The 12,006-nt window shown below is 42.4% G+C and overlaps 1 protein-coding gene across 1 annotated transcript in view; it reads left to right on the top strand.

Annotated features, from left to right (window-relative positions):
* SPTAN1 (spectrin alpha, non-erythrocytic 1) overlaps window positions 1–12,006 on the top strand; it is a gene marked incomplete in the record, with an annotated part of 2,849,969 nt that overhangs the window by 1,044,498 nt on the left and 1,793,465 nt on the right. Inside the window, 1 exon segment of the mRNA XM_044058813.1 lies at window positions 9,366–9,609. Coding sequence (XP_043914748.1) covers window positions 9,366–9,609 — 244 coding nt within the window.

The following is a 12,006-nucleotide window of genomic DNA, read 5'->3' on the forward strand; positions in this document are numbered from 1 at the left end:
AGATGCTCACATTACAGCAGCTTCTTCCCATGCTGGACAAGGAGTTTTGGCTGGTAACATTGGACCTCAAGGAGGCATACCTGCATGTCCCAATCAGACACAGCTGCAGAAGATACCTCAGATTTCTTGCAGGTTCAATCCACTATCAATTCTCTGCATTGCCCTTTGGCTTATCTACTGCGCCCAGAGTATTCACGAAATGCCTGGCATCAGTAATTGCCTACTGCAGACTTCAAGGGATACAAATTTACCCTTATTTGGACGACTGCCTGATCCAAGCGGGACAGCAAGCACATACTTCTGGAACATCTGGCTTATGTAACACGGTTATTGAATTCTCTGGGATACACAGTCAACAAAGAGAAATCCAGGCTAACACCATCTCAGAAAATAACTTTCCTGGGTACCAACTTGGACACAAACACCCAGATGGCCTATCTCACGCCAGAAAAACAGGGGCAACTAACTCAGTACTTCAAAATACTAGCAAATTGTACCAGGCTCACTGCAAGGAAAATCCTGCAGGCTCTGGGCTTCATGGCATCTTGCATTCTTTTAATCCCATGTGCAAAGTTGCATATGAGGAAACTTCAATGGTACCTAAAAAACCTATGGTCTCAACACAGCCACAGTTTGGAAACAATACCAATAATCCCATGTTTGCAAAAGGAATTTCTATGGTGGGCCCAAGCATGTCAAACAAACACAGGTCTTCCATTCTGCAAGCCTCAAGCAAATCAAGTCATCACAACAGATGCCTCAGACTACGCCTGGGGGGGGGCGCACATGACAGACAGGTGCATTCAGGGCAAATGGTCCCAAAAGGAAAAGCACCTTCACATCAATCAAAAAGAAATGCTAGCAGTGATAAATGCAATTACAGCTTTCAAAGACCTCCTGCATCCAGGGCAATTATTGATAAGAACAGACAACACCACAGTAATGTGGTACATAAACAAACAAGGAGGAACACATTCATACCCCCTGTGCAGGCTAGCCATGTCACTTTGGAACTTGGCTCTGGAATGGCAAATCGAGCTTCAAGCACAGTACTTGCCAGGTTTGGAAAATACGCTGGCAGACAATCTAAGCAGAAATATGACAGACCCACACGAATGGAAGTTGCATCCTCAAGTGTTTACAAAGATAATCCAAGCGTGGGGAAGGCCAGACATAGATCTCTTCGCCTCCCACAGGAATCATCAATTGGAAAAGTTCTGTTCAAGGACCTTTCATCCAAAGGCCTGGAGAGTGGGCGCCTTTCTTTCAGTTGGGCAGCATGGACAGTTTACGCTTTCCCACCTTTGCCTCTTCTGCCCAAGGTGCTCTTGAAAGCAAGAGCAGACAGACCGAAGATGATACTGATTGCTCCAGACTGGCCAAGACAACACTGGTACCCACTCCTGAGGAGCCTAACACATACTCCTCCCTGGTCCCTACCTCTAATGCCTCTTCTACTGACTCAGCACAGCTACAAAACTCTTCACAGTCAGCTGAAAACACTCAATCTCGCTGCATGGAAAATTCCTTAACACCACAACAGACCCTACTCTCCAAAGAGGTGCAGGATGTCATTTTGGAGGCCAGAAGGCCATCTACTAGAAAGGCTTACTCCGCAAAATGGAAACGGTTTTGCTCTTGGAATGAGAAAAAAGGCCAGGATCCTAGAAAACTGAATTTGCCTCAGATATTACAGTACCTAGCTGAGCTGTTGAACAGTGGACTTTCATTTTCCTCCATAAAAATTCATGCCTCAGCCATTTCTGCAGAATTCAACAGTGATCCACCCTTATTCTCCCACCCACTCTTAAGACAGTTCCTCAGAGGGGCTAAGAATATAAGACCTCCAAGGAAACAACCAATACCAGCCTGGGATCTTAATTACATTCTAGAAAAATTAACATTGCCTCCCTTTGAACCAGCTGCCTCAACAGATTTGCAATATTTGTCATGGAAAACAGCTTTCCTTCTGGCCATTACCTCAGCTCGTAGGGTTTCGGAACTACAAGCCCTCATGGCTGTGCAGCCCTTTCTCATCTTCCATCAGGACAGGGTTTCCCTACGAACCAACCCGTCCTTTATGCCTAAAGTGGTATCCAGGGTAGCTTTAAATCAGGCCATAAACTTACCTACCTTTTACCCCAATCCTCAAAACAAAGGGGAAAGGCTGCTACACTCTAGACATCCATAGACAGCTACGTTATTATCTGGACAGCACAAAGCCTTTCAGGAAATCAGAACAACTTTTTGTGTCCTATGCTGTAGTAGCTCAAGGGAAGCCAGTTTCCAAACAGACAATTTCAAAATGGATAGGTCACTGCATACGGTTTTGTTACTCCTTTCATGGAAAATCTATTCCTACAGGCATCAGATCCCACTCCACCAGGGCCACAGCTACCTCTACAGCCTTCCTCAGAGGAGTTCCTACCAAAGATATTTTGGAGGCAGCCACTTGGAGTTCTGTGCATACCTTCACAAAACACTACCACCTGCCTTTATACTCCAAAACTAGAGCAGGCTTTGCCACTGCTGTGTTGCAGGGCATTCTGGCTCCTCCCAGTTCCACCTAGTGCCTACCACCCTGTGCGTAGCTTTGGGATTCTACCCATCTGTGATTACTGCAGCTGTATGCACGATGAACATAGTACAGTTTTGTACCTACCATAAATGTAGATGTTCGAGTGCTAATACAGCTGCAGTACAGGTTTCCCTCCCTCCTTCCCCTCTTGGTAAAGGCCTAGGGGCTAACCCCTCCTCGTACAACCTGATTGGGTTATCCTTCTATGGTATATTTGCTTGCAACTACTGATTTTTGATTATATTGCATTGCATGAAAATATATATATATATAATTTATGTATTGCCTTCCTTCTGGGGGCACCTGACATCTTGGGCAAGAAAGACTGAAGAAAATGGCGTCGGCTGTGTCTTATATACCCCTGTCGCACTGACGTCCGGAAAGAAAACGACAACAACCGACGCCGGACCTAGACTTTGGAATTCGGCCGACCGAGGACCCGCCTGACGGCAGAAAACCCATCTGTGATTACTGCAGCTGTATTAGCACTCGAACATCTACATTTATGGTAGGTACAAAACTGTACTTTCTCTGCACTGCCCTTTGTCTTATCTACTGTGCCCAGGGTCTTTACAAAGTGCGTGGCACCAGTAATTGCATTTTGCAGACAAAGAAGTATATAAATATATCCTTACTTGGACGACTGTCTTATTCAGGCAGAGAATAAGGACACACTTCTTCGACACCTGGCGTTTGTGAAAAGGCTTCTAACATGCCTAGGGCACACAAACGAAAATAAATCACAACTGGTACCCTCTCAAAAGATAACATTCCTGGGTGCAAGCTTGAATACAACTGCCCAGATGGCTTACCTCACGCCAGACAAGCAAAGACAGCTGACTACTTACTTCAAACTGATGGCAACAAAAACCCAGTCTTCTGCAAGACAAATTCTGCAGGCTCTGGGCTTCATGGCATCCTGCATCCTACTGATTCCATATGTAAGACTGCATCTGAGGAAACTTCAATGGTATCTAAAACGTTTATGGAGTCAACATTCTCAAAGTCTGGAAGCAATGATTCCTCTCATTCCCTGCCTGCAACAGGAGTTTCTATGGTGGGCAAAGGCATGTCACCCAAAACATGGGACGGCCATTCACTCTACTCCCTGCCAACCAAACCATAACAGACTCATCAGATTATGCCTGGGGGTTCCACATGGCAGGAAGATGCATTCAGAGCATATGGTCACCAAAACAAATGCATCTGCATATCAACCAGAACAAGATGCTAGCTGTTCAAAATGCCCTAACAGCTTTCAAGGACTTGCTTCATCCAGGACAACTACTGATAAAGATGGACAACACCACAGTCATGTGGTATATAAACAAGCAAGGGGGCACACACTCATATACCCCCTTTGCAGATTAGCCATGGCATTGTGGAACACAGCTTTGACCTATCAAATACATCTTCAAGCTCAATTCCTGCCAGGAAATCAAAACACTCTGGCAGACTATTTAAGCAGAAACCTTATGGATCCTCATGAGTGAAAACTAAATCCACAAGTCTTCAGCATGATAACAGAGAAATGGGGGAGCCCAGACATAGATATATTTGCCTCTCCTCAAAATTATCAATTGAAAAGATTCTGAAGAAGGATTTATCACAGACAAGCATGGAAAGTGGGTGCCCTATCCTTCTATTAGAAAAACTTATCAGTTTACGCCTTTCCTCCTCTGCCTCTTCTCCCCAAGGTCCTCCTAAAAGTCAGACAAGAGAAACCAAAGATGATACTAATTGCCCCGGACTGGCCCCGCCAATACTGGTACCCAATCCTAAGGAACTTGTCTCAATACCCAGCTTGGACCTTGCCTCAAAGACCACAACTACTGTCCCAGCAAAACAATCAGATCCTGCACAATCAACTACAGGCTCTGAACCTGGCAGCATGGCTGATCATGTAGTCATACAAACAACACCTCTCAGTAAAGCTGTGATGGATGTCATTTTGGAAGCCAAACGGCCTAGTACTAGAAAATCTTATGCTGACAAATGGAAGAGATTCTGTGCTTGGAATCAAACACAAGGAACTGATACAGCAGAACCAAATATTCCTCAGATATTGCAATACTTAACTGAGATGCTTGACAAAGGGGCCTATCTTTTTCATCAATTAAAATCCATGCCTCTGCCATTTCGGCTCATTACAATTCAGAGCCACCAATTTTTTCTCATCCTTTACTAAAGCAGTATCTTAGAGGAGCCAAAAATTTAAGGCCTCCTAGAAGATCGCCATTGCCTGTATGGACCTCAATTATGTGTTGGAAAGGCTCACCCTGCCCCCATTTGAACCAGCTGCTACCGCTGATATAAAGTTCTTATGGAAAACCGCTCTGCTTCTAGCAATTACTTCAGCAAGAAGAGTTTCAGAGCTACAGGCCCTCATGGCTATAGAGCCTTTTATCATATTTTACCCAGACAGGGTATCTGAGGACAAATCTTACTTTTATGCCTAATGTGGTTTCCAGTGTGGATCTTAACCAAACAATTAATCTGCCAACCTTTTATCCGAATCCACAGAACAAGGGGAAGAGAATTCTGCATTCCTTGGACATACACAGACAGCTAAGATTCTACTTAAGCAGGACTAAGGCTCTAAGAAAAACTGAGCAATTACTAGTGACATATGCTGCAGGATCAGAAGGCAAGGCTATTTCAAAGCTGACCATTTCAAAGTGGATAAGCCACTGCATCCGTTTCTGCTACTTACACCATGGTAAACCTGTGCCCAAGGGCATTAGGTCTCATTCCATCAGAGCTGCAGCTACTTCAGCAGCCTTTCTAAGGGGAGCACCAACCAAAGATATTCTAGAGGCTGCTACTTGGAGTTCTGTTCACACCTTTACAAAGCATTATCATTTGCCTCTCTACTCTAAATCCAGAGCAGGCTTTGCCACTGCAGTTCTGCAGGGCCTTAAAGCCGCTCCTAATGCAGTTTAGCTCCAGCCACCCAACCATAGCTTTGGGATTCTACCCAAATGTAATGACTGCAACAGTGAAACATGAAGAACATAGTACAGTTGTGTACATTTAACATAAATGTAGATGTTCGAGTGTATTCACTGTTGCAGTCCAGGTTACCCTCCCGCCATCCCCCTGTCATTCTGGAGTTTATCTTTCCTTCTCTATCTTCTGCAACCTATGTGGTGTATTTGCTTGTAGATGAAGGTAAAGTTTATATTGATGCATGTGTATGTATATATATATATATATATATATATATATATATATATATATATATATATATATATATATATATATATATATATATATTTTTTATTTTTTTTTTTTGCTACCTTTTTGGGGGCACCTGACATCTGGGGCAAGAAAAACGAAAGGAAATGGCAATGGCTGCATGTTTTATACCCCTGACGTCATGGAAGAGGAGACAACAAACTCACGCAGGACCCAAGACTTTGGAATTCAGGCCGACTGAGGGCAACCTGCCAGCAGATTACCCAAATGTAATGAATGCAACAGTGAATACACTCGAACATCTACATTTATGGTAAGTGTACACAACTGTACTTTCTCTGCACTGCCCTTTAGCATATCTACTGCGCCCAGGGTCTTCACAAAGTGCCTGGCTCCTGTAATTGCATTTTGCAGGCAAAGAAATATTCAAATATATCCATACCTGGACGATTGTCTAATTCAGGCAGAAAACAGGGACATTCTGCTAAAACGTCTGGCATTTTTAAAAAGGTTTCTAACGTGTCTAGGTTATACCATAAACGAAAAGAAATCACAACTGGAACGCTCTCAAAAAATTACATTCCTGGGTGCAAGCTTGAATACAACTGCCCAGATGGCTTACCCTACGCCAGAAAAGAAAATTCATTTGGTAACTTACTTCAAAGAGGTGGCCACAAAAACCCTGCTATCTGCAAGACAAATTCTGCAAGCCTTGGGGTTCATGGCCTCCTGCATTCTTCTAATTCCATATGCAAGACTGCATATGAGGAAACTTCAGTGGGACTTAAAATGTTTATGGAGTCAACGTTGTCACAGCCTGGAAACAATGATTCCTGTCATACCTTGCCTGCAGGTAGAGTTCCTATGGTGGGGAGAGGCCTGCCACCAAAACAAGGGACTGCCATTCACCCCCCCCCCCCCCGATGTCCAAACCCTAACTACAGATGCATCAGACTATGCTTGGGGGGCTCATCTGGCAGGGAAGTGCATTCAGGGGAAATGGAGCCCAAATCAAATGCACCTTCAAATTAATCAAAAAGAGATGCTAGCTGTACAGAATGCACTGACAGCCTTTAAGGACTACCTTCATCCAGGGCACTTAATGATAAAGACAGAGACAACACCACAGTTATGTGGTACATAAACAAGCAGGGGGGGTACACACTCCTACCCCCTTTGCAGACTAGCCATGGCAGTGTGGAACATGACCTTGACCTATCAAATACAACTACAAGCTCAATTCCTGACAGGAAAGCTGAATACTCTGGCAGACGAACTAAGTAGAAATCTCATGGACCCACACGAATGGAAACTGAAACCACGGGTTTTTCAACATGTTGACACGCAAATGGGGGGGGAGTCCAGACATAGATATTTTTGCCTCACCCCAGAACTATCAGTTGGACAAATTCTGCACAAGAACTCATCACAAAAAAGCCTGGAAAGTGGATGCTCTATCATTCAGCTGGAAAAACATATCAGTTTATGCTTTTCCCCCTCTGCCTCTGCTCTGCAAGATTCTACTAAAAGTCAAACAGGACAAACCAAAAATGATTTTGATTGCTCCAGACTGGCCTTGCAAACACTTGTACCCACACTTGCGCAATGTGTCACAACTTCCACCGTGGCACCTGCCTCAGACACCTTACTTACTGTCTCAGCAGAACAAACAAATTCTGCACACTCCGCTCCAAATTTTGAATCTTGCAGTGTGGCTAATCACCTAAATTCACCCTTAGCATCCCTCAGCAAACCTGTGATGGATATCATTTTAGAGGAAGGAGGCCTAGTACTAGAAAATCGTATGCTGAAAAATGGAAAAGATTCTGTGCCTGGAACCATTCTCAAGGGATGAGCACAGCAGCGCCCAATTTACTTCAGATTTTACAATACTTAACTGAGATGCGCTTCACAAGGGCCTGTCTTTTTCCTCCATTAAAATCCACATACCAGCCGTATCAGCTCTTTATAGCACAGAACTTGCTCTCTTCTCTCATCCACTGCTCAAGCAGTTCCTCAGAGGGGCCAAAAATTTGAGACCACCCAGGAGAGCTCCAACCCCAGCCTGGAACCTTAACTTTGTTTTGAAGAAACTCACTCTACCTCCTTTCGAGCCATCTGCTACTGCAGACTTAAAATTTCTTTCTTGGAAAACAGCTTTCCTTTTAGCAGTCACTTCAGCTGGAAGGTATCTGAATTAGTCTTTTATGGCAGTGTAGCCTTTCATCATCTTTCATGCGGACAGAGTGACCCTCAGAACCAATCCATCCTTCATGCCCAAGGTGGTATCCAGTGTGGCTCTTTATCAGTCTATTCATTTGCCAACCTTCTTTCCCAATCCACAGAACAAAGGGGAATGGATTCTGCATTCCTTAGATGTGCACAGACAACTTAGATTCTAGTTGGACAGGACTAAACCTCAAAGGAAATCTGAATAACTGCTGGTGGTATTTGCTGCAGGGGCAGAGGGGAATGCTATTTTAAAGCAAACCATTTCTAAATGGATAGGCCATTGCATTCATTTCTGCTATAAGCACCAATGAAAACCTATCCCCAGGGTATCAGACCTCACTTCACCAGGGCTGCATCTACCTCTACAGCCTTTCCCAGAGGCGTCCCTACCAGGGACATCCTAGAAGCTGCTACCTGGAGTTCTGTGCATACTTTCACCACACATTATCTTTTGCCAATTTTCTCTAAATCCAGAGCTGGCTTTGCCACTGCAGTCTTGCAGGGTCTTATAGCTGGTCCTAATGCTATCTAAATTCCTCCTCCCAACCATAGCTTTGTGAATCTACCCAAATGTAATGACTGCAACAGTGAAACATGAAGAACATAGTACAGTTGTGTACACTTACCATAAATGTAGATGTTCGAGTGTATTCACTATTGCAGTCCTGGTTACCCTCCCTCCAGCCCCCTAACTTCTTTTGGCTATACCTCTACTTTCCTTTACTATGCTTAAAAGCCTTTTTGGTGTATTTGCTTTTTTGTTGGAGGTATAACATTGTACTTTTATATTTAATTGCTCCCCATTAGGGGGCACCTGACATCTGGGGCAAGAAAAACTGATGTAATGACGTCATGGAAGAAGGGACAGCAACCGACGTAGGACCCAAGACTTTGTTAATCAGGCCGACTGAGGGCTACCTGCAAGCAGATAATCCAAATGTAATTACTGCAACAGTGAATACACTCGAATATCTACATTTATGGTAAGTGTACACAACTGTACTTTCTATCTTAAGAACTAAGATAGTCCACCTCGGTTTGGGCTGACATCATCCACAGTGACTACTTTGAAACTTTGAGAAGTTGGACTGCAAGACTCAATAGGTTAAGTTAAGGCAGCAATCCCATAGTGGAGGCATGGGATTTATCGTTATGTGCATTTGTGCTTAATTTCTAGGATGGTGATTGTCGTTTCATACTTTTCAAATCTGAAAACTGTGAAATGGGGTTGTTTTTTTTCTGTCTAGCTACTTCACTGCCCCATTTGTAGTAATAGTCAGCCTTTCCTGATAAGGCATTAGAATGGTTTTATTTTATAAGTTTGTGAAGTTTTGTAACTTACATTTTATGCTTATAGGACCGTATTGATGGTATCACTATCCAAGCCCGTCAGTTCCAAGAAGCTGGCCATTTTGATGCAGACAACATTAAGAAGAAGCAGGAAGCACTTGTGTCCCGTTATGAGGCCCTGAAGGAACCAATGGCTGCTCGTAAACAAAAACTATCAGACTCCCTCCGTCTGCAACAGCTCTTCAGAGACATTGAAGACGAGGAGTCATGGATTAGAGAAAAGGAACCTATAGCATCCTCCAGTAACAGAGGTTGGTTGTTAGTGTTTACTGTACAGCTGTAGAAGCACTGAAGTTTTGGAAAGTTTTATTGCTGTTGAGAACTTTTCACCTGTAAAAGTACACCTGTTTATTAACACAGTTTGCAGAACAACACCATAGTAAAGTGGGCATTTAATTACTACTCCATAGCTTAAACGCTTTCCTTGTTGACTGTTGTTAAATAGTATTGGTTTATTCAGAGAATAGGGTAGATTATGTAGTATGGGTACTTTTTCAAAACAGACTGCAGTTGTCAGCTGCAAGGGAAACACAAGTCAGTCAACATTTTAGGATTCTGCAGCCAGCATCTGCCAAGGTTAATACAGACAGTTTAAAAACGGATTAATTTCCAGTTGCTCAGGAAAGAATGCCGTTATTGTTTGCAAATATTAGAACGTTGTAAAATGGATAGAATTTGCGGTAGGTAAAATATTGCTGTTCACATGTATTTGTCATCGGGTAGTTGAATTTAAATGATTTTACTGAATGCGCGACTTGCTGTTTGTCATGGCAGAAAGATGAAGTAACATCTTGTGGTCAAATTAAATACAAGTTACAGCAGGTACATACAGAGAAGTGGAAATTTTAAGTTAAACCAGGTAATGGCTTTGTTTTAGCTGCCTTTTTACATACCAAATTAGGTTGGCATGCTTTCTGTTATCTGAAAGGTCATATTGCTGTAGACTGAGCAAGTTTCTGACTCTGCAACATCTCACTAAAATAGATCTGCCTAATCTAACAAAATATACTTTGATGTAGTCCTTGTGAATAGTAAATCTTAGAGGCACATACTGGGAGTAGTTATTAAAAATGGTGTTATATGTGCCTGTGTTTATTACGTGTTAATTTTAGTGATACTCCAGTGATGAACATGTGCATGTATTTATTTTCCATTTTTTTGATAGCCAGTGCTGAGCTGTTGACCTGGGGGGACCTTGTCAGCCCACCACAACACTGTCATTGTTGAACTTTTTAAAGTCTGTGGAATTGTGATCCCAAAATAGTGAAATCAGAGGTGTGATTGTGGGGGGATGTAGACTCAGTTTAAGGATTCAGTTACCTGGAATTGTGTTCCCTTCTTGTGACATGTACAACCTGGAGTTAGCCTGTAGATGTAGCAGGGGTATCAGCAAGGCACTACCCTCAATGTCAGGGGTCATTTAGGTCCAGAAATGTGATGATGCAACAGTGAGATTTGAAACTCGCTTTGATTTTGTATTGCAGTTTTTTAACTTTGGGGGCTTGTAGTTTCTGGTCTAGCATGTGAGAACCCATTCTCACTCATCCCCAGTACCCCCATTACTAAAGATTATCTGGTAATGCTTCATGTTGGACTTTTGGCTGAGGGCCAGAGAGTCATAAATTTCAGCTGGTGGTGTATGGGAGTATTGCCCCCCCCCCCCAAAATTTACTGTTGATATGCAGTGCATCACTCTGGTTTTTGCATAGATACCACCATAGTCATGCATCAGACCATGGGTTTTTGAAATAGTGTCAGATGTTTGTTTTTTACTTGCACTTAATATCTACCAAGATGGCAGGTTTAGTGGCACCAGCAAGTTCAATTTGAAGTGCTTAAATGACTAAGCACTGTAGAAACAACAAACGCAAAGTATATAAACTGTGCTAAGAACATAGAATTTAACAGCAGTAAGATATAAGGTAATATACAGAAGTTGGAGCAGCAGATATCCTAGAATAACTGAAGAGATGAAGTCTCAAATTAAGACAAAAGAAAAAGTTTAAAACAAAGAATATACTATACATACTCAAGTATGAGTGAAAATGTTTGACAAAAAAGTGGTTTAAAAAGGAGAAGCCAATTTATGCATGGGTAATATGATACTTACAACATAAGTTACTAAAGCATAGAGTATTAAATTACATGCGTTTAGTACTGTGTTTTTAATGACTTGTCATACCACTGTGAAGTTTCACCTAATTGTATGTAGTTTAACAGATGGGGGAAGTAGGACCTCATTAAACAGTATTGGAGAAAGACTGAAGCCTATGCAAAATAGGTAAACTGGTAAGAGTTATATTAAACTTTTTGTAAATATCTACTATACCCAAAGTAGTGACATATTTATTCAAAAGCCCACAGTACTCTACCTGTGGCTCAATTTGTACTTCATCCAAGGTAAAAGAGTATTGCAGTCTCCATTTTATAAAACTATCCTCTCCTGATGTGTTGTCTAGGCACTTAATTTGAAAGCCTAGCTCCTTTTCTCTGATAACCCAGAATTGAATGGAACAGGTGGATGAACTTCAACAGACAACCAAAAAGTCCATTCAAGATATGACACAGTAAAATCGATTTATTCACTGAAGATTAAGCATTTTTGCCCCAGAATTCAGGCTTTATCAGAATCTTGTCTAAAATAAAGC

This window comes from Protopterus annectens, chromosome 16.part0, assembly GCF_019279795.1.
Source record: "Protopterus annectens isolate FY-2018-M chromosome 16.part0, PAN1.0, whole genome shotgun sequence".
In the NCBI taxonomy this organism is placed as follows: Eukaryota; Metazoa; Chordata; order Ceratodontiformes; family Protopteridae; genus Protopterus; species Protopterus annectens.